The sequence below is a fragment of the Colias philodice genome, chromosome 30 (genome assembly GCF_061535455.1).
Source record: "Colias philodice isolate Cphi_HAF_F1 chromosome 30, ilColPhil1 Martin Lab GWU primary, whole genome shotgun sequence".
NCBI classification, from domain to species: domain Eukaryota; kingdom Metazoa; phylum Arthropoda; class Insecta; order Lepidoptera; family Pieridae; genus Colias; species Colias philodice.
In genome coordinates this window covers 3329399-3351474 of record NC_143115.1, presented here as the reverse complement: position 1 = coordinate 3351474, position 22076 = coordinate 3329399, and the positions used below count along the sequence as shown (strand labels likewise).

At 33.4% G+C, this 22076-nt stretch overlaps 2 protein-coding genes across 3 annotated transcripts in view; one reads left to right on the top strand and one right to left on the bottom strand.

Moving 5' to 3' along the window:
- Positions 1-22076, bottom strand: part of LOC149475457 (uncharacterized) — a 252747-nt gene that overhangs the window by 123735 nt on the left and 106936 nt on the right. The window lies entirely within an intron of this gene.
- dsb (scavenger receptor class B member debris buster) overlaps positions 1-22076 on the top strand; it is a 101440-nt gene that overhangs the window by 54048 nt on the left and 25316 nt on the right. For both annotated transcript variants that reach the window (XM_089713384.1, XM_089713385.1), the window contains one exon: positions 664-825. In XM_089713384.1, the coding sequence (XP_089569510.1) occupies positions 690-825 (136 nt within the window). In that variant the 5' untranslated portion in view covers positions 664-689. The remainder of the gene's footprint in view (positions 1-663; positions 826-22076) is intronic.

The following is a 22076-nucleotide window of genomic DNA, read 5'->3' as shown; positions in this document are numbered from 1 at the left end:
GGGATACCAGCTACCTAGTACCTACATACCAAATTTCATTGCAATCGGTTCAGTAGTATTTGCGTGAAAAAGTAACAAACATCCATCCATCCATCTTCACAAACTGTCGCATTTATAATATTAGAAGGATATTATTTCGATAATGTATAAAACAAACATAAACACTTTTTAATAACATAAAAAGCTGTTCCATTTCACGTTAACAAAAATCGCATAAACTGATATAAATAAATTTAAAACGACCTTTGTTCACAACCACAATAAAATTATGAATGTGTTTATGCAACATCAATTGCTGAGTAATTATTATAATTGAATCGTGGACTACAATGTGACATTCCATGGTTCAGTGGTAAGGTAAAAACTGTGCAGGTAGTGGATTCGATTTCATTTGGAAACAAAACTATGTTTGTTTGTTTATCCTTCACACAAATTGACACATAGAGGGTATCTTGGATTAACACATAGGATAGTTTTTATCCCGAAAATCCCATGGGAACGGGAATGATGCGCGTTTTCCTTTGACAACGCGGGTGAAAAGCTGTCTGACAAGCAGTGTCTCATAAATTTTCTTTCTTGCTCTTTCATCCTTCGTCTTCTGAACCTCAATCCAATGTTAAAATAAACATGTATATTTAAATAATGATTTATTCATTATTCCAGGTCCCGAATGTGCATCAGCCGACAGTATGGGGCACAAGCAATATAGAGCGGTGGGGCAAAGTGCCCGCAACCGTCTATTCGGTTTGAACCCACGGATATCCGGTGACGAGAAGACTGTGCCACTGAGCATGCTTATATCGCAACAGGGCAAGTTGAATCATGGTGAGTTTATTTATTACAATATGGGGCACAAGCAATAGAGAGCGGTGGGGCAAAGTGCCTGCAACCGTCTACTTCATTTCATTAATTGTCATTTATTTAGGTAACAATAAGTTTGAATCTCCGTTATATATAAACTGTATCTGAAAGATGGATTCGATATAAATTAACTTAAATTGGTTATATCTGCATTTATATTAAAGAAAAATCGATGATGACAATCGTGCTTCATAATTTTAAGTCCATTTTGCCGATTAATAATTGACTCAAATTTTCTTAGAAGCTTCTGTTTCTTCAATAACATTAAAACTTTATATATGAAATTGTAGACCAGTTTGCGATAATATATCTATTACAATTTCGAGAAAAAAAAATATCTTCCTACTAGAGAGATTCCTCTGCTCGATTAAAAAAAATGTATACAAAAATTTAACTTGTATAAGGCTAGGAAGCATAATATGATAAAAATATTGCAAATCAATTAAGCATTAAATATTTATACATTTAAAAAACAAATAAAAAAAAATCAACTACATTAAGAGTATCAGAATATTAAAATTATGCGGTCGTGGTGGAATATTACAACTACTAGAAAACAAACAAACCACAAATTCTTACGAAATCTTACCCCATATTAAAAACAATAAACCCAGCCAGAAGTCACTTTATGGAAAAAACCTGACCAAGTACGTCATAAGAATATCTTTAACAGGAATCAACCCTATATTATTATCTTTCTGTATGGAAAAACCTCACGACCAAGGCACTTGACACATGCTGTGTGACACCATGATGTCTTATAGCAGTTTTATATCCAGTGCGGAAGAATGACAGAGCTATATAGGTCGTCTAGCGCCATCTCTTTCCTGCAGGAAAAAAATGTCTCGGTCTGGCAGGATACAGAAGGCTTATCACCTACTTGTCCCGAAAGAAAATCGATCAGTGAAACAGATATATACTAATATTATAAAGCTGAAGAGTTTGTTTGTTTGTTTAAACGCGCTAATCTCGCAGGGACTACTGGCCCGATTTGAAAAATTATTTCGGTGTTAGATAGCCCATTTATCGAAGAAGGCTATAAGGCTATGTATTATCTCGCTAAGACCAACAGGAGCGAACTGCAAAAACTGCCTAGCACAGCTAGTGTAGGCATAATGCCTCTGCCCTATACCCCATTTGACACGTGACTTCACTTAATTACTTTAAATACATGGTAAAACCTGTGCGTCAGAATTTTTATCCGGAAGTAATCTACCCCAACAAAGGAATAATATCTAGAAATCTAAGTCGCCTTGTGGAAAAAACCTAACTTGAAGATGCGTCAGTAAATGTCATTGATTCAAACCGGAACTGCGACCTCATTCTAATTGGTTCGTTAATTAAACCAATGTTGCAATACTTGTGCAGGCAAAAATATTATAGACTAGTTGTGCCGTGCAAAATCATGTTCTTTTAATCTATAGTTCGTGTGTTTCATTCATTTCTACATCCTTCCTATCCTATCCTATTGTACTCCTACTAATATTATAAATACGAAAGTTTGTGAAGATGCATGTATGTGTATGTGTATGTACTACTAAACCGATTACATTGAAATTTAGCACACATATATATAGAGTAACTTGGATTAACACATAGGATAGGTTTTAAAACCATAAATACCTTTTAAAATCATAAAAATATAATAAATTGCTTTGATAAGAAGCCTTCTGGGGCCTTAGACAAAATAACAATTGAAAAACGATAACGAAGTTAGAAAAGGAAAAATGTATGGGATTGACATTAGATAGACCACGTGATCTAACGCGGCGTATGTCAATCCCATACATTTTTGCCTTTTCTAACTTCGTTATCGTTTTATAATTGTTACTTTGTCTAAGGCCCCAGATCTATCGATGTGCTTAATTTTATCGATAAACACCGTGTTTGAGAGCAAAGCAAACGGCAATTCTCACAAAGTTTTCCCGGAGTTGAATGCTGTAATTCTCTTAAAAGAAAACTACATTACATTATATCATTCTTCCTTAGATCAAAAGTAGGTTAAATTATATGATTAACAAGTGTTTCCGAGGCCCTTGAGTGGACCTTCGTCGTTGAAAGTGGTCTGGCGACATTTTTTCATAATATACACTTATTTTAGTGATGTGCGTAACATGTCGATGTTTTTAAAAATATCGATTAGTTGGTACGAGCTGTTTTGGAATGTTGAATGCAATTTTGAAGATTTTTTGGTTCATAAGTTAACAAGTTTTTAAATAAATTAAATACTTGTTTATGTTGTTTTTTCGATCAATTTATAATTCAAATAGTGTGCTGTTCAAATCTAATTTATTAATGTGACTTATTTATATGAGTGTAACTGTAATAAGATAAGATATATTATGTAAAAGAAATTTAAAAAATGTTATCTAAATAAAATTATAAAGTGTTGATAGTCATGTGTCAATAATTTACATATTAATCTATAAATAGATTATTGTAGAATCCATTCGAAAGGCTTGTAAATCTAAACTATAAAATATGTGGAAATTTAATACTTTTGTAACTGCCATGTTTAAAACTAGTTATTGACTCATAGATTTATACCACATCTATTTACATGAAAATTGGAATCGGTTTTATTTAAACTGCTGATATTTAAATTGTTAATTTAAGGTTTTAGGCACTTTCTTTTCTCACATAATTTACAAGTTATTAGCACAAGTTTAACAAACATAACATTGTTTCTTTATACTGTTACTAGCTTACCGCCCGCGGCTTCGCCCGCTTTGTCTAAAACCCAATAAATTATATACTAAAACCTTCCTCTTGAATTACTCTATCTATTAAAAAAACTGCATTCAAATCCGTTGCGTAGTTAAAGATTTAAGCATACAAAGGGACATAGGGACAGAGAAAGCGACTTTGTTTTATACTATGTAGTGATAACTGTGCCCCATTCGCGGTTTTATCCACATTGCTTCGCTACTATTGGTCTTAGAATAATTATATATAGCCTTCCTCGATAAATGGACTATCTAAAATAAATTTTCAAATCAGACCCGTGGTTCCTGAGTTCAGCGCATTTAAGCAAGCAAACAAACACTTCAGCTTTATTATGTTAGTAAAAATATTTACAAAACGTTTTTCAAACAAAAAATAAATGAACATTAACGGTCATTGACACTACACCATTTTGTAACAAAATAATCTAGACTCACTATATAAACTAGACATTTAATTATTAATACAGCTTTGCAAAAAAAAAACGCAGGAATTTTTTGTCAATTTTTTGTATGCCTTTTTTTTGCTAAACTACATTAATGATTATACAATTTTGATCACTCAGACTATTAACTATTTAGTAATCCGACAGACCACAACCGGACACTATAAAAACATAATTTATGCTTTTAGACTGACTAATGTTATATAAATAATAATACGAATATATCTAGTAGAGTTTTGAAAAATATCTGCCTATAAATAATTACTAGCGGTCCGCCCCGGCTTCGCCCGCGGTACATGTTTACGTTTTATCTCCATAAGAAACATCCTCGAACTTCTAGGAGTATTATAAACAAATAAAGAACGAAATCGGTTCAGCCGTTCCCGAGTTATGCGCTTACAAACACATTTTTCGATTCATTTTGACATTATAGAGTAATAACTAACCTAATACTTTCTACTTACACTTGAAATTTTGTCAGGATGAAAAGTTGTATTATAATGTTTGTTATTCTTACACGCTAGAATTGCTGAAGGGATTTTAATGATACTTGCCAGTGCTGTAGCTTAAAATATAGCAAAATAACACATAAGCTACTCATATAAATACATACTTTTAATAATACAGCTAGTAAACGTTTAAATAAATATCTAAACAGTTTTTAAACTATCATTCCCGCGAAACGCATAAATGAACAATAAACAAAACATCCGTATTACGATAGAATTGGCCAGTGAAGCGGTAAATAATATTTGCTTTTAATTCAAGGCGAAATTTATTAGGTGTATCGTGTTGTTTTATGCATAAATCATTTGTTTTTATTAATTTTACTTCGTAGTGCGTAGAACCGAATCGTCCTAGGTTCGAATCAAGAGAAGCAAAATACAGCGTTTATGCGACAATGAAAGTTTATCACATACGTCTGGGCTTTAGAGCAAAATCATTATTTAAAAAATATGTAAAATACATTTGCCCCAACTTTGTTCCTTGGCTTTTAAGTCAACACGGGTCTTAAATAAAAAAAAATGTTAAAATTTTCATTAAAAAGACAATATTTCCTGTGCGCATACAGTCACAAAATTGATTTTGGCAATAGATTGAATTTTGAATAACAATTTCTGCATTCACACCGATAGTTCGATATCATAGCATTCGATACCACAAACAATCCCGCAAGTCCTAGGCCGATCCTATATTCTATCTTGAGTCAAATGCGCCGACGTAACGCTGAATCTCGTCTTCAGAAACATAAGCTAGTTTTATACAACATTGCAACACAAAGCGGGCCAACAATAATTCGTATTGCATTTATAATTTGAAAGTAGAAATTACAAAATAGCAGTTAACTTCAAACCTTTCTGATTTCATTATGATAAGCATTTGATTAACAATCTACAAGTAGGTCTGCTCTAATATTTACAATAATTGTTTTATAGACTTGAATTTACAGAGAACAATAATTATTTATGAAAATTATAAAACCATATGAGTAAAGTATTAAGTTTAATATATTGTCATTATTAAGTATTAAGAACTTTTTATAATAAATAATAATAAAAATAGAAAAAAATACCTTACCTACCTCGCGGTCTAGACCACGATTAAGTCGTGTTAAATAAGTAGATACCTACTTTGGTAGCACTAACTTTTCCAAAATTTAAGAAGATAAGCACCAGCTAAATATTATGCGGAAGATTTAGTTCTCTATGTATAAGGTAATACATTTTTTATGTACCTAATATTCATATATACTGTGTTAAAAATAAAAATGTATCGTAACCAATTCATCACAATTTTTTTCTTTTTTACTGCAATGCTAAATAAATTTCATTTTCTTCAAAAATTCTAAACTAATTTGTTGATTCCAATTTAATAAGTTGGTAAATAACAAAATCCCAAATCCAATTTATCGATATTCTTGAAATTAATCGATACATCCCTACTGACTCATCCCAATACAGGATGACATTGACATGTCAGGCTCGACCCTAGCAAAATAATTATCGATGGTAGCCCGTTATCGATATCATACCATATTCGATTATCGACAAAAAAGATAATAACCGTGCCTATTTGTCAGCTACACTGTGATTAAAATCTTATTATATACGTATTATGTTTTTATTCGGTTAGTGGTGAAATTATATTTTCACTCTTGGGTACTAAATATGATTTATAGGTATTTAATACGTAATTAATAGGTATAAAAAATACCTATACCTATATCTTAAGACATTTAACCCTAGTAGTCGCGTATCTAAAAGTGACGTGTGAGATCGCGTGGTCTACAAGGGTATACCATTTTTAAAACGAGAAAAAGTTTTATAATTTTAAGATTTACTCTTTCTACAATATTAGGTAGTATATTGTAGAAAGAGAAATGAAAATCAATTTATTAAATACTAGCTGCGCTTCGCGGTTTCACCCGCGTGGCTCCGCTCCTGTTGGTCTTAGCGTAATGATATAGGTAATATTAAATATAGCCTTCCTCGATAAATGGGCTATCTAACACCGAAAGAATTTTCCAAATCGGATCAGTAGTTCCTGAGATTAGCACTTTCAAACAAATATAAACAACTTTATCTACACTAATATTATAAAGAGAAAAACTTTGTTTGTTTGATTGTAATGAATAGGCTCATAAACTACTGGACCGATTTTAAAAATTCTTTCACCATTCGAAAGCTACATTATCCACGAGTAACATAGGCTAGGTTTTATCCCGGAAATCCCACGGGAACGGGAACTATGCGGGTTTTTCTTTGAAAACGCGGGCGAAGCCGCAGGCGGAAAGCTAGTAATCTATAATATAAAAATGAATCCCAAAATGTGTTGGTAAGCGCATAACTTGAGAACGGCTGAACCGATTTCGATAATTCTTTTTTTATTATATTCCTTGAAGTACGAGGATGGTTCTTATGTAGAGAAAACGTAAATATGTACCACGGGCGAAGCCGGGGCGGACCGCTAGTATTAGTATAGATAATAACAAATAACCTTGAAAATATATTGATATGTAATATCAATAACTTTCATTTCCTCTGATACTGTTAACGGAAGATGTATGACCGATATCGAATCTCTGACCTCACAATCAGTGGTCGTGAACTTGCAAAACACTATAGTATTGTTACGGATAAATGATAATATACACACATCAACAAAGTGTATATATATTTTGTAGTGTGCAAATATCTAAAAAATTATGTAGATTTTTATGATATTGTAAATGGAAGAATTACAGCTCATTTTTAGGTCTTTAATACATAATAAAAACACTATTATAAAGCTGAAGAGTTTGTTTGTTTGAACGCATTAATCTCAGAACTACTGATTTGAAAAATTCTTTCGGTGTTAGATAGCCCATTTATCGAGGAAGGCTATAGGACATAGGCTATATATCATTACGCTAAGACTAAAAGGAGCGGAGTAATGCGGGTAAAACCACGGGGCACAACTAGTTTTAAATATCTAACAAACATACCATCGTATCAAAACAATGACATCACTAAACTCGATAGGTACTGTCCAAGCGAAACGATGTGACAAATATCTATACAAAATAACAAGTTCTTTGGAAATACCATGTTATTTATATAAATATTATAAATAGAAAACATATTTTACGTATTACCACATAATAATATTATAAAATAATTGACGTCATTGAAAAACCTGTGGCCAATTCAGTCTAAACCAATATTAGTTACTTATTATATACGATACTATAGCTTTCCGCCCGCGGCTTCGCACGCTTTGTCTAAACCAAATCTATACTAATATTATAAAGCTGAAGAGTTTGTTTGTTTGTTTGAACGCGCTAATCTCGGGAACTACTGGTCCGATTTGAAAAATTCTTTCAGTGTTAGATAGCTCGTTTATCGAGGAAGGCTATAGATCATCACGCTACGACCAACCAGAGCGGAGCCACGGGGGTGAAACCGCGCGGAGCAGCTAGTAAATGATACAGTAAAACCTTCCTCAAGAACCACTCTATCTATTAAAAAAAAAACCGCATCAAAATCCGTTGCGTAGTTTTAAAGATTTAAGCATACATAGGGACAGAGAAAGCGACTTTGTTTTATACTATGTAGTGATTTAAGCGAAGCGTAACCCAAAATATCTATAATAATTCATAACCACTTAATTAAGTAATTTTGGCATACATAAGTTAATCTTCTATACAGTTCTTTTATACAGTTATTTTAAAATTAAAAACACCTATATCATAACACCATAACATACATACGAAACAGTTTTTTGCTAATTATAATTTATAACCGAAAATTATATGGTAATAAATTATTTGAATGATTTTTCAATATTTTTTTCCTGTCATACGAAACTAGATTTTTTTCCGCATTTGAAGGGCTTTATTAATATTTCTTATTTAATAACTTCGAGTAGCTTCGAATATACAAATTTTGGTGTTTGTTACGAGGCCAAAAAAAGAAACAATATACGCAGGAGCCAGGACTTCAAACTTAAACATTCATTATACTTTTTGAGCGAAATTATTTAGGCGCGTTGAGAGTAAAATTTCAAGGTCATGGCAATACCGTCACGTCATGGAGTAAGGCGACGATTTTAGTATCTTTGAATCTTCAAAGAAGTTTCACTTCTAACACTTGTGCTCGGCACACGCTATTTTTTTGTATAATATGTATATGTCGTTTAGTTTGCTCAAATAAACCAAGTAAATCTAATTTATTTTATTTTATTTGCCAACAGATGTACCTACATCTTATACATAATATAGTTTGAGTATGTGACATAATTAGAATGCATGGCAAGAATAATGAACACCATATTTTGAAAAGAAAAACAATCCTTTCCTATTTTTCAGTCTATTACAAATATACAAAACCAAATCAGTTAAGCAAATAACAACACAATATTTTACATAATACGTCATAATTTCGAATGACACTGATATTTCCACATCGTTCAGTCCTTGACAAAGTTAACATCCGCAAATTGTAAGCGAACCCGCGACCTCTCAGCTTTTGTGCCAAGGGGATTTAATAATAGCCCCGTTTCTAATTTTTAATGTTTTTTTTTATGAAATTGTTCCGTTGTTTTGTTTAGATACTGCTTTTAATCTAGCTAATTTGCAAATAATCTACTTAATATTATAAAGCTGAAGATTGTGTTTGTTTGTTTGAACGCACTAATCTCAGGAACTAGTGTCTGATTTGAAAAATTCTTTCGGTGTTAGATAGCCCATTTATCAAGGAAGGCTATATGCTATATATCATCACGCTTAGACCAATAGGAGCGGAGCAATACGGGTGAAACCGCAGAGCGCAGCTGAAGAGTTTGTTTGTTTGAACGCGCTAATCTCAGGAACTATACTGGTCCGATTTTAAAATTTATTTCAGAGTTAGATAGCCCATATCGAGGAAGGCTATAGGTATATCATCACGCTACGACCAACAGGAGCGGAGTCATCCAAATTCGTCCAGAAATGTTTTCGTGAATGAACATCAACGGCACAAATTTTCGCATTTATATTAGACTAGCTTGCCGCCCGCGGCTTCGCCCGCTTTGTCTAAAACCTATAAAATTATATAGTAAAACCTTCCTCTTGAATCACTCTATCTATTAAAAAAAACTGCATCAAAATCCGTTGCGTAGTTTTAAAGATTTAAGCATACAAAGGGACATAGGGAAATAGGGACAGAGAAACCGACTTTGTTTTATACTATGTAGTGAAGGATGTGCACACAGCTGGATAGTACAAGTACTATAATGTTAATTGGAAAAAAAAATGCAATATCTATTAATTTTATAACAACCGGTTTGAAGCGTAACCGGGTGACATAGATAACTTGATAGCATCCTAAAATTATGAAACATTATGTAATACGTTCACTTTTTAATAACTACCTATGAGTTTACTCATAATTAGATCTTTAGTAATATTAGAGCGTTATGTATGTTTGTATGTATGTATGTTTGGATAGATAATATGGAAGATGATAATTCAAAATCAAATTGATAAAACTTTGCAGTATTGTAGGTTATGTACAAGAAAAAAAACGTTTGCGTGACTGACTTGTATAATGAATATTATAATCACGTTTAAAATCCGTTAAAAAGTTTTTTAATTTCTAAAATATGTAGATAATATTATAATGCTCGCGCAAAATCAAACACAAGAATGTGAATTACATTTATAGTAAATGAAAATATAACGTCCGCGAAAACGGCGAAGGAAAACATCGTGAGGAAACCGACATGTCCAAAGAAAAGTTCGACGACATGTGACATCTGCCCGCACTTGGCCAGCGCAGCGTGGTGGATGGCCAGGGGCCGTATTATGACCCCTTATTTCCAGACAGTTTACGCCGTGAATTGAACTGACTGCCTGACTGGCAAATAATATGGCTAGGTATTGCGTTCATAATATGAATTTTCTGGAAATAAGCGGTCATAAATACGGCCCTGTAATCTCATACGAAGCCCGTGTCCCAACAGTGGGAACGTATATGGGCTGATGATGATAGAGCATAAAAAATTGCGGTCAAGAGTTTAGACATTTAGAAATCTTTGCTAGCAGTTAATTAATACAAATATGATGGATTAGGAAATAAATAAGTTTTTGATTAATTTAACGGTCTTCAAAATCTTCTTTTATAGGTAGATAGAACGCTTTTTGGATGGGTAAAACCAAAAAAATAGAGTGTGTGTAGGCGTCATTGTCATATCCATGTTAAGTGTTGTTGCAGAATCAAACGTTAATATACTTAAACCATTTTTTTTTATAAAATTTGTCTAATCTGTCTGTGTATAACTCTAAACACCTCAATCGTGAAAATTTTAATATTTTTCGATATTCAGTGAACCTTTAAAAGTCATCTATGTCAAGATTTGTTACATTACCTATGTTAATTCCACTTACCTATATAAAATTGATATTTTTTTCATCTCAGTAACTTTTAATTAGGTAATTTTTTACTGAATATTTTTTATATTGACAATAGGGAAGCGCTTGACCACAATGCCTGGTGGAAAGCTAAGACGGCCATTCCTAAAAGGTTACTCTGTTTAATCTATAAGAAAAATATTCCTTAGAGAGAAGACGATAACATGAGTCAACAATAATCTTTTTATTTTGATTCAATAGTATGGGGTTCTTTCTTTTGAAAGTCATTGCTTGGCCATGAACGTAACGCCTGGAGGCGAGCCAAGTTATGAATCCAATATCCATACACCATAGTCCATAACGGTATTGCCTCCTCATTCCAAAGTTGTGTATCATTATAATACTGTGGCTTTGCTTGTGTTCAATTTAAGAATGTAAATAGCTATTTACTTTCTAGACGATTTTTTCGGGATAAAATGTTACATAAATCAATCATGTCTAAATGTCAAATGTAAATCATGTTGTTTACTATTTGAATTTTGACTGATTTTGATGAACTATAATTATATAAAGTTAACTCGTATATAAAGTTAAGCCGGTTACTCGGTAAATAGGTATGCTCTATCACAGTTCCATGAGTAGATTTTAATTTGAAAGAAAGAAAGAAAGAAAAGAAAGATCATTTATTTGACTCCACAATAATAATTAATAACAAACACAATTGACACAGAATATAATACTTAATTCAAATTAAAACAACACAACATGAAACAAAACAATACAAGTATAATAAATGAAAGAGTAAAATAAAATAAAATGAAGCCGAAAAGTGGAGCCAAGTCAGGTAGCCACTCAGCAATTTAAGTAACAAAAATAATAAAAACGTTTCCACTCTACCTATAGGTATAATATGTAATATAAGTTTAAATAGATAATCACTATATTATCATGCGTAAATATATCATGTACTAACGGTCTGCCCCGGCTTCGCCCGTGGTACATATTTACGTTTTCTCTCCATAACAACCATCCCCAGAACCATTCCTATTCAAGGAATATAATAAAAAAAGAATTATCGAAATCGGTCCACCCATTCACGCGTTATGCCGTGAGTCGTGACTCGTGACCAAGGGAAATAGGGATTCATTTTTATAAATATCGAGATATTATTATATTATAGATTTAAATGCATCTACGGAACCACAGATCACTAAACAGTTAACCCTTCGGCTCAACATTACAATGTTGAATGTAGATTAATTTACTTTTTATCTTTACCCAATCATGTAAATAAAATTAACATAGAAACGTAAGGTCGCATTGATAATTTATAAGTTTATAAGTTAATCCAATATATTGCGGATACAAAAAGTCTTTATTCTTTATATGTCACGTACTTTTTATATGTCACCGTAAAATAATAAATACCGTTAGATTATAATCTGTCGAAAAATTGTAGTCCGTAACGTACTGCTTATAATTTAAAGCAAGACAGACGTTTTCGACTCCCAACCTGCGCCATACGAACGTTAGGGAAAAATAATTAATATATAAAATAAAATATTGTATTGTCACTGATCCTTGAGAAGAACGTTTGATGCAAATCTGTCCGTTTAAAAGTGGGTCAAAATCGAGTCTAGAGGAGTCGGTTAACAAACATACAGGTGAAGCTAATAAAAGCACGTGAATATAATGTATAACTGCACAATATAATATATAACTGCAATATATTCGCATTATAGTCTAACAAAATATAATGCGATTAGCATGTTGTATCCACAGTGTGAAATCTCACGGGTTATATTATAATCTAACGGGTTTTTCAATCTTACTGCAACACACATGAAGAAATGATAAAACCTAGCACGTTTAGCATTTTAACATGGCCTGATAGTGATAAAAATTATCCAATAATAAATACTGAATATAATTAACTTCACGCCTTTTATGAAGAACAGTGATATCTTCTTATATATATAAAATTCTCGTGTCACAATGTTAGTCTGCATACTCCTCCGAAACGGGTGGACCGATTCTCATGAAATTTTCTGTGCATATCGGGTAAGTCTGAGAATCGGCCAACATCTATTTTTCATATGTACCACGGGCGAAGCCGGGGCGGACCGCTAGTTAATCTATATATCTGTTTAACTTTTAATTTTTGATTTATACCCACACAATTTCATTGCACTAAAAAGGAATATTTCTTCACAATTTTGCAACATTTTTCAATAATGTTCCGCTCCTATTGGTCGTAGCGTGATGTTATACTGAACAAACAATACATATATACTAAAGCCACTGATAATGTAATACTATCTAAAACCTTCATCGACAATCACGCTATCCATTGGTGAAAACAGATAGAAAATCGGTGTAGTAGTTTATGAATTTATCACAATCCTACTAATATTATAAATGCGAAAGTTTGTGAGGACGTGTGTGTGTTTGTTACTATTTCACGCAAATACTACTGAACCGATTACAATGAAATTTACTACAAATACAGAAGGTAACTTGGATTAACACATATGATAGGTTTTATCCCGATAATCTCACGGCAACGGGAACTATGCGGGTTTTTCTTTGAAAACGCGGGCGAAGCCGCGGGCGGAAAGCTGAATATAATACTCGCGTAAAATCAAAGATATTTAAGCAAAAATATACTAGATATATTCAGGTTTAAGTTAATAGGCATATTTAAAAACAACTGCTTATAAATTCCATTCTAAATACTAATTAATGCTTAAAAAAATAATAACATAATAATATGAATTGTTAATTTTACAAAGATGTCATAAAATCGGATTTATGACACCAATAACATTTAATATTTTCCTTAAAATTATCTTTATTGCGGTCTGCTACTAATTTTTTTTCATATTTGATTTGAGTTTTTCATCTATACTATAATAATATATAAATATTATCTATACTAATATTATAAAGCTGAAGAGTTTGTTTGTTTGTTTGAACGCTCTCATCTCAGGAACTACTGGTCCGATTTGAAAAATTCTTTCGGTGTTAGATAGCCCATTCATCGAGGAAGGCTATAGGCTATAATATCATCACGCTAAGACCAACAGGAGCGGAGCAATGCGGGTAAAACCACGGGGCACAGCTAGTCTATTATAAAATTGAGTTTTACAACGAATTAAAAATATATAAAACAGTAATATTTACAACAGGTAGCATTTTTATAATATAATTGTTAGGTATAAATTAAAATTATGCTTGTTGTAAATCTACTTTATTACACTCCTTTTATTATGCGCAATTGTATGTATAAAAAAATGTGTGCGTGTACTAGTGTACACACGTAAGAAGTGAAACTTCTTTATGACCTTATTTTTCAAAAAATAATTTACTATATGCAACTTTACAGAAATACGTCGAATCACGCGTGGTAGGGATAAGAAAAAGATGGCGCGTAACGGAAAAATGTCACGCGTAACAAAAAAATGTTACACTAAATTTTTTTCCAACCCCGATAAAGAAGTTTCACTTCAAAAAGAGTCGATTGATGTTTGTTATTCGTTAATACAAAAACGGCTAAACGAATTGAGATGATGATAGCACATACATAGGTTATCTTAAACGTACCTATGGTAAGTATCTACATTTTATCCGATGTGTGAAGTAATCGTTGCCTCAATCCATGACGTGACGGTATTGCCATGACGCGACCTTGAAATTTTACTCTCAACGCGCCTAAACAAGTTTCACATTAAAAAGTAGATATTTTTTTAGTTAGTGTGTTTTTTTTTTATTAGTGTGTAAGTGTTTAAGTATAAGTACTTACACTTAAAATTCGTCAAGTTCACACTAAGTAGTCTGACCAATCAGCTGACGATTGTAACCTTGCTATAACAATGGGCTTCCGCACATAAATTATTTGTTTACTCACCATTTCACAAGCCATTATACCAAGGAAAAAGTATTTGAAGTTAGTCATATTTAAAAACGCTTTTATAAGAAAATTTCAAGGTTGCGTCATGGCAATACCGTCACGTCATGGAGTAAGGCGACGGTATCTTTGTATCTTGTCAAAGAAGTTTCACTTCTGACACGTGTGCTCGTCACACTCTTTTTAACACGCTTTTATTAGCTTCACCTGTATGTTTGTATGTAACCGACTCCCTTAGACTCGATTTTGACCCACTTTAAACGGACAGATTTAATTCAAACTTTGTACACTCATCAAGGACCAGTGACAATACTTACAATCGGAAGGCACCTTTCAAATAAGAAAAGATTTATCAAAACTTGTTCACCCAGTCGAAAGTTGAAGTAACACACACAAAAAACGGTCGACTTGAGAACTTGAGAATCTATACTCTATTGTTCACTTATAATAAGTTGAAAATAATTTGGAAAATCCAAAAGTGCACGCCTCATAATTTTTTTTTAATAAATATTTGTTAATTATTATTTTTGTTTATTTAATAACAATTAAACCACATCGAATCAGACCCTGAAAAATGAAAGGGTTCTATTCCTGAGCATACTCAAGCGTAAGAGAAAAAAAAAGACTCGATTAGTAAAGTATTTCGGTCGCTATCGTGTTAACAAGAAAAAGGATCCGCACATACAGACACACGGACGTCCAAGACAGAACTTTTTTAAACTGTTTTTTAACTAGTTTAAATAACAAAAATGACATCAAAAATATCATGAACGTTAAAAATAGTGTTTTTTCTTAATATGTGTGTGTATGTATTATCTTACAAGTGCAATGTATGATACATAAAGACATTTTAAGTTTGAAAAATCAGATGTTTTGCGCGAAGTGACAGTAGTACCCACCTCAACGCTTCGCTTATGAGGCGTGCAATTGAGAAAATTTATGTTAATTTAACATTTACCTACCCCCTATTAAGATATTCCCTATATACTAGACTAGCCGCTCCGCGCGGTTTCACCCCCGTGGCTCCCCTCCTGTTGGTCGTAGCGTGATGGTATATAGCCTATAGCCTTCCTCGATAAATGAGCTATCTAACACCGAAAGAATTTTTCAAATCGGACCAGTAGTTCCCGAGATTAGCGCGTTCAAACAAACAAACAAACAAACAAACAAACTCTTCAGCTTTATAATATTAGTATAGATATTGGCGGAGTCCCTACTTATTGGGTGGAGCCATTAGTTAAGAGAAGACGAAAATTTTCCCACCTTTTTCTCCGTCCTTGACTTAAGTAACTTTAGTTCAAGGCTAAGTATAACTTATCGTGATTGATGTCTCGCGTGTACTTTCACTTAGACTTTCTCTGAGAAAGTTTATTATCTTCATAATGTAGAACCGATTAGACGTATCTTCATACTAAATCTGTTCAAAATATTATAATGATTTTATTATTTATTTATTTATACTTTATTGCTCTAGATAAATTACAAATTGAGATACATTGTAACAAATGGCGGCCTTATCGCTAAATGGCGAATTCTTCCAGACAACTGGTTGTACAGAGAGAAATTAAGTAAAGGATAGGAGTAGGGCAGAGCACAAATAAATATATACATACAAAAATAAAATAAATAATAGTTCCTAATCCTATTTTAACGGCACCATATTTAATGTATTATCCGCCCGCGTTTTCAAAGAAAAAACCCGCATAGTTCCCGTTCCTGTGGGATTTCCGGGATAAAAAGTAGTCTATGTCTTATTCTGGGTCTTCAGCTACCTACCAAATTTCATTGTAATCGGTTCGGTCAGTCATGATATTATTGTTAAAATAGGCAGAATTCTTATAAAAAAATAATTTTAAAACAACCAGTAAAGTATTAATTTTGAATCAACCATTGTGACAAAAAACTAAACAAAAATTTACATAATATTATTTACGAGAATTAAAAATTCTATTATAAATGAGCAGAATACAGTGCGGATCGTTAGTTTCTGACAATAGGCTCATTAAAATAAGATATTTTCTAAGCTTTAAGCCAACCAGAACACTAGTAGATAAACGACAATTTTCCACTTAGCCCTCGATAACCTTAAAATAAAGCCTTGTAAATTTAAAAAAAACCCAACATATAAAAACGTCAAATAATCTGCATTAATTAAATGCTTAAATAGAAATAATACTTCTTGTTAGTTACTTCGAACATAACCACAGAACGACCTTTGATGCGACTCGTTTTCCGCACTCGGAAAAATCCAGGTTTTATTTATATAGAAATCTATACTAATATAATATTACGAATCTGAAGTATTTGTTTGTTTGTTTGAACGCGCTAATCTTAGGAACTACTGGTCCGATTTGAAAAAATCTTTCGGTGTTAGATACTGTATTTAGATTCTAGACCATTTATCGAGGAAGGCTATGGGCTATAATATATCATCCCGTTAAGACCAATAGGAGCGGAGCCACACGGGTGAAACCGCGGGGCGCAGCTAGTATATAAATATATATGTATAAATATTATTAAAAAATGTTTGTGCTATGGTTAGATATTTGGCTACTAGGAAAAAGAGAAATAGCAGAAAAAACTTTGTTGTTTTTCATGAAAAACCCTTTACAACAATATAGTCAGCCTAGTTACAGTTGGTAAATAGATTTACGTATGTGTGTGTATTGTGAATACCCGACTCTATGTAAAGAAGGATAATGTTATTTGAGTATAATATGTGTATATTTGTTAAGTTCTGTATTATAAAAGCTTGATAGATTGAAGATTGAAAGTTGATCATTTGATCTTTTAGCTTTGAGAAGTGTCTTTAGATTTGTCTTATGAGAGTGACACTGTAAAAATATAAACAGTACTTTTAATAGTAAGTAATAACACAGTTAATATAGTTAATACTAGTATTAATATCTTCGATTATAAAAACATAATAAACTTGTAATCACAGCTTGTAATATTATTATACTTAGGCAAAGAGTTTTAATGCTAAATCTTCTTATATATAAAAATGAATCGCAAAATGTGTTCGTAAGCGCATAACTCGAGAACGGCTGAACCGATTTCGATAATTCTTTTTTTATTATATGCCTTGAAGTACGAGGATGATTCTTATGTAGAGAAAACGTAAATATGTACCACGGGCGAAGCCGGGGCGGACCGCTAGTCTTATATATAAAATTCTCGTGTCACAATGTTAGTCTGCATACTCCTCCGAAACGGGTGGACGGTTTCTCATGAAATTTTCTGTGCATATCGGGTAAGTCTGAGAATCGGCCAACATCTATTTTTCATATGTACCACGGGCGAAGCCGGGGCGGACCGCTAGTCTATAATATAAAAATGAAACCCGTTTCGCGTTGTCACGGCATCACGTGTGAAGGGGTGGACCGATTTCGATAATTCTTTTTTTATTAGATTCCTTGAAGTACGAGGATTGTTCTTATGTAGAGAATACGTAAATATGTACCACGGGCGGAGCCGGGGCGGACCGCTAGTTAGCTATGATTATAACTAGTTGATAATTTTATTAAATACTAAGGTTATTTTATGGAAGTGACACTTCTTTAGGTAATACCGTCACGTCATGAAGCAAGACGTCGATTTGGTATCTTTATATCGTACTTGCCAAAGATGTTTCACTTTTGACACGTGTGTGACACACACGCTGTTTTTTTTTTAATAGATAATGTATGACAATATTATTTTTATTTTATTTCATCCTACAATTAGAAATAAAAATATATCTTGTTTTAATTGACAGCGGACGTGAAGTGTTGAAATAGAGGAAGCTAGTTATTATTGTAATAGTTGATCATTTGATCTCAATTTGCGACAATTATTACATGAGTTTACATATTTTGCCATATTCGTTTGGTTTTATAGTTCCTTGGTCTAGAGCAGAATAATATAAAATAATATAAAAATAATATAATATGAAGGTTTTAAGAAAATTGTACTGAAAAATTGATAAGCTAGGTCAGCTAAGGTACGTTTTTGGAAGGTAAAGCCAAAAAAGAGTGATTATCTTTAAACCTTGTAATAGATGGGAAGGTGCGTTTCTTTATTTGTTTGTTTGGCTTGCATTCACGTCAGAACAGAGTGATTTTATTGCATAATTTTTTTGACGTGACAACGTCTTATAATTCGATAGAGCCGGCTGCACGCACGAAAAAACATAACTCATGCGGCGTTACCTCGCTGAGGCGCTCCATGTAAAGGCTTGAAGTGCAAGCGAGAGCACGGAACGAGCGACAAAGAAGCACAATCGGACGTTGTCACGTTCAACAGCTATCGTCAGTAAACCGACTTTACAGACAACCAATTTTTTTTGTTTGGAGATAACTGACCGGTTGGCTTGGTTCTTAGTGGCCCTGCCTTCTAAGCCAGAGGTCGTGGGTTCGATTCCCCTAGAGCCAATCAAATAATTTTAATGAATACATTCGCAAACTGGATATTTGAAATATATAAATCTGTAGAAATATCCAGGGCAACAAAAAAAATTGGTTGTCTGTAAAGTCGCTGACGATAGTTGAACGTGACAACGGCCGATTGTGCTTCTTTGTCGCTCGTTCCGCGATCTCGCTTGCACTTCAAGCCTTACATGGAACGCCTCAGAGCGAGGTAACGCCGCATGAGTCATGTTTTTTCGTGCGGGCAGCTGGCTCTATCGAATTATAAGACGTTGTCACGTCAAAAAATGCTCTTTTTGTTGAGCTGTGTAATAGGCAATAGCAGAGACTAATAATAATATACTACGTATACAAGTAATAGATATAGATTTCACACCCATTACGCAAAGTGATCACCTTTATGTTAACGTGCTCAAGCCATTTGCATATAAACAACCGTACTGTGTGTAATTTTGTATATAATTATTATGACATTACAGGTGAACAGAGATAACCTAGATCCCACTTAAATTTCATGATATTGTTATATGTATTGTCAACATTTATCATTTTTTATACATTTATTGTTGTTATACATTTATTATTTCTTTGTTGTGAGTTGTGACTGCTAAAGTTGATCGACTGTGGCTTGTTTTAAAGTTTAAGCACGCTTATATTAAACTAGCTTTCAGCCTACGGCTTCGCCCGCGTTTATAAAGAAAAACCCGCATATACATCCATCCTTACTAACTTTCGCATTTATAATATTACAAAATTAGTAGGATAGTAGGATTAGCTTCACCTGTATGTGTGTAACCGACTCCCTTAGGCTCGTTATGAACCAATTAAAACAGACAGATTTAATTCAAACTTTGTACACTTGTACACCTGGAAGAAATCGCTTTTAAGCGATAAGGTCACCTTTTGTACTTCGCATCCAAACAGATATATACTATACTGTACATTGTAATATTAAATGGTGTGGTACAATAAATGATTAAATAAATAAATAAATACACTTATCAAGGGAACCGACATGTCGAAGAATCAAAAGTTCGACGATATGTGTCATCCGCCAACACGCACTTGGCCAGCGTGGTGGATTATGGCCTGTACCCTCATAGGAGGCCCGTGTCCCAGCAGTGGGAACATATTATATAGGCTGATGATGATGATGACTTATCAAGGATCCGAGACAATACAATATTTTCCTAAGTTTAAGCGTGTTTTTGTTTTTGAAGTGAAACTCCTTTAGGCGCGTAGAGTGTAAAATTTCAATATCGCGTTATGGCAATACTGATTACTGTCACGTCATGAAGTAGGCGACGACGATGGTATCTTTGAATCTTGCCAAAGAAGTTCCACTTCCGACACGTGTGCTCGGCACACACAATCTTTTTTTGACTACATTTATTTTAATAAAATCTATACTTATATTTGTTTTGAAGCTGAAAAGTTTGTTTGTTTGGTTGAACGCGCTAATGTCAGGAATTACTGGTTCGATTTGAAAAATTATTTCGGTGTTAGATAGCCCATTTATCGAGGAAGGCAATAGGCTATTATATATTATATCATCACGCTAAGACCAACAGGAGCGGAGCACCGCGGAGCGGTAGTTAGTTTCAACTATGACGGCTTCAACCGGATTTTTAAACAATTAATATCAAAAATGGCTACGTAATAAATACTACGTTCAGTGCACAATTCAAATACATACATTGTAACTCATAAATAAACGTAAAAACCCAAAGAAACTTAGAACAATAATAACAATTAAATACGTGAATAATAATAAATCAATTAGTTTCCTAGATCAAGTTATCTTAAGGCTTATACATGCGCTAATAACCTTGACCATACTTGACGGATCTCAAACCTCTCCCGCTGCACCTTCTTTTTTCCTCATATTTTGTATTTAAAAAGATACTAATCAGTGAAACAAAATATCCTCGTCAGGGACTGTTGTGTAACTGATAATTTATTAAACATAAAATTTTCAGAGCTCTAAGTCAGCAGGTTACGAAGTTTATAGAGTATTTGCGGAAAAATCGATGACCACGGCACATTTTTTTTCTAGAAATCTATTAACTTTGGAAAAAAGTCCTCGCGAGCAATTAAAGATCAAAGACCATCCTATTTTATATATTTTTTTCGGTATTGTGCTTTATGTTGTACCAGACTTTATAGAGGTTGAACATAGTCGAAATTGCCGGGTAGCGCCTTAAGCAATAAATATTTTAAACGTAAAACAGTATCACGATTTTATAAATTATTTCATTTATTTTATGCTGTGGCAACATTGAGATAATATAGAATGGCCTACGACCCTTTGAGGTAAGCGTTTGTATTAATTGTGGTGTTCATACCCATACCACTTACTTACTTAGGTACTCCTGTGGCGCTGAAACCCCGAAGTGGGTCTTGGCCTCCGAGACGAGAACTCTCCACCTTCCCCGGTCCTGAGCGGTCTCTTGCCAATTGTCACTGGCTTGAAGCGCACTCAGGTCCCTCTCCACTTGATCGCGCCAGCGATACTTGGGTCGACCCACCGGCCGACGCGACGGCCCGAGGGACGGCCCAAGTATTACCATACTCATGTTCATACCCATACCACAGTATTACAATATTATTTCCTACAGTAAGGTAACGCCTTTGATGTCGCGCGATGCCGCTGCCAGCGTAGGTACTTACGCTGCCACACGAAAATTTGCTAGGGTTGCAACAAATGGGAAATGAAAAAATTGTTATTATGCATATTATGATGAAATCATTTATTCATATGTACATTCAAACAATTGCGATTATCATATCTGATGTAATTATTTGTTCACAAATATATAATTACATTGCACTGCTAAATATTTACATGGACACTTTATTTTTCGA